At 64.5% G+C, this 1,038-nt stretch overlaps 1 protein-coding gene across 1 annotated transcript; it reads left to right on the forward strand.

Moving 5' to 3' along the window:
- Positions 1-28: 28 nt before the first annotated feature.
- On the forward strand, positions 29-949 carry FA09DRAFT_289945 (WD40 repeat-like protein; the record flags this gene model as incomplete). Its single annotated transcript, XM_025739953.1, has 3 exons — positions 29-312; positions 453-596; positions 709-949. Coding segments are annotated over 3 exons (669 nt in total), but the record flags the coding sequence as incomplete, so codon positions are not given.
- Between the last annotated feature and the right edge of the window lie 89 nt (positions 950-1,038).

Genomic DNA, 1,038 nt, shown 5'->3' on the forward strand with positions numbered 1-1,038 from the left:
CCCCCGCGGCGCGCTCTGAAACACACACAGCAAGGTCTGGGACACCTTTTCCGGCGTGTGTCTGCACACGTTTGCGCACCAGCACATTGTGCGTTCCGTCGCCATCAACTCTGCCGGCTCGCGCATCCTCACGGGCGGCCACGAGAAGAAGCTGCGCCTCTTCGACCTCGAGCGCCCCGAGGCGGAGCCCAGCCTGCTGCGCGAGACGAGCGGAGGAGCCGAGACGGTGCATGCCGGCAACGTCAAGAGTGTGATTTGGGAGAGGAGGGCGGAGGAGGAGGTGGTGAGCGCCGCAGAGGACCGGACAGTCAAGTGAGTTAGGTCTCTGCCCCCCCCCCCCCGGCTTAACAGGCGAGGAGAGACCCCCTCCCTGCGCATGGGGAAGGGGGGGGGGGGGGAGGACTGACTTTTTTGCTCACACCGCGCGTGCTCATCTGCAACTACTCTACTAGGTGGTGGGATCTGCGCTCCATGACAAAGTCGCACGAAATGACGTTTGCCGAGCCCATCACGTCGCTCGAGCGCGCCCTCGGCGTCGCCGGCGAGCTGCTCACCGTCACGTCGGGCAAGAGTGTCTTTTTCATCGATGCCGCATCGTGCGTGTTTGCCCCCCCCCCTCTCTCTTCCCTCCCTCCCTTGCTGCTACTAACATCTCCCTTCCCTCCATTTCGCTTGCCCTCTAATGCGTGTGTGTGTGTGTATGTGCAGACGAACAGTGCGCAAGCAGCACACGTTGGCGCAAGCTCCCTCGTCGGCCTCGCTGCACCCCACGCAGGCGGACCGCTTCATCACCGGCGCCACGGCCGACGGCTGGGTGCGGATATACGACTATGAGAGCGGCGCCGAGCGCGAGACACACAAGGGCCACCATGGACCCGCGCACGCCGTCAGCTACAGTCCGGATGGTGAACTGGCCGCCAGTGGCAGCGAGGACGGTGAGTTGTTTTTGCGGCGCGCTGCTCGCGCGGACATGACCAGCCTACGACCGAGAGAGGAGAGGCGGGAAACTGACGCCATGTCCCCCCCCCCACACTTTCT

This window comes from Tilletiopsis washingtonensis (assembly GCF_003144115.1).
Source record: "Tilletiopsis washingtonensis strain MCA 4186 unplaced genomic scaffold FA09scaffold_14, whole genome shotgun sequence".
Lineage (NCBI taxonomy): Eukaryota > Fungi > Basidiomycota > Exobasidiomycetes > Entylomatales > Tilletiopsis > Tilletiopsis washingtonensis.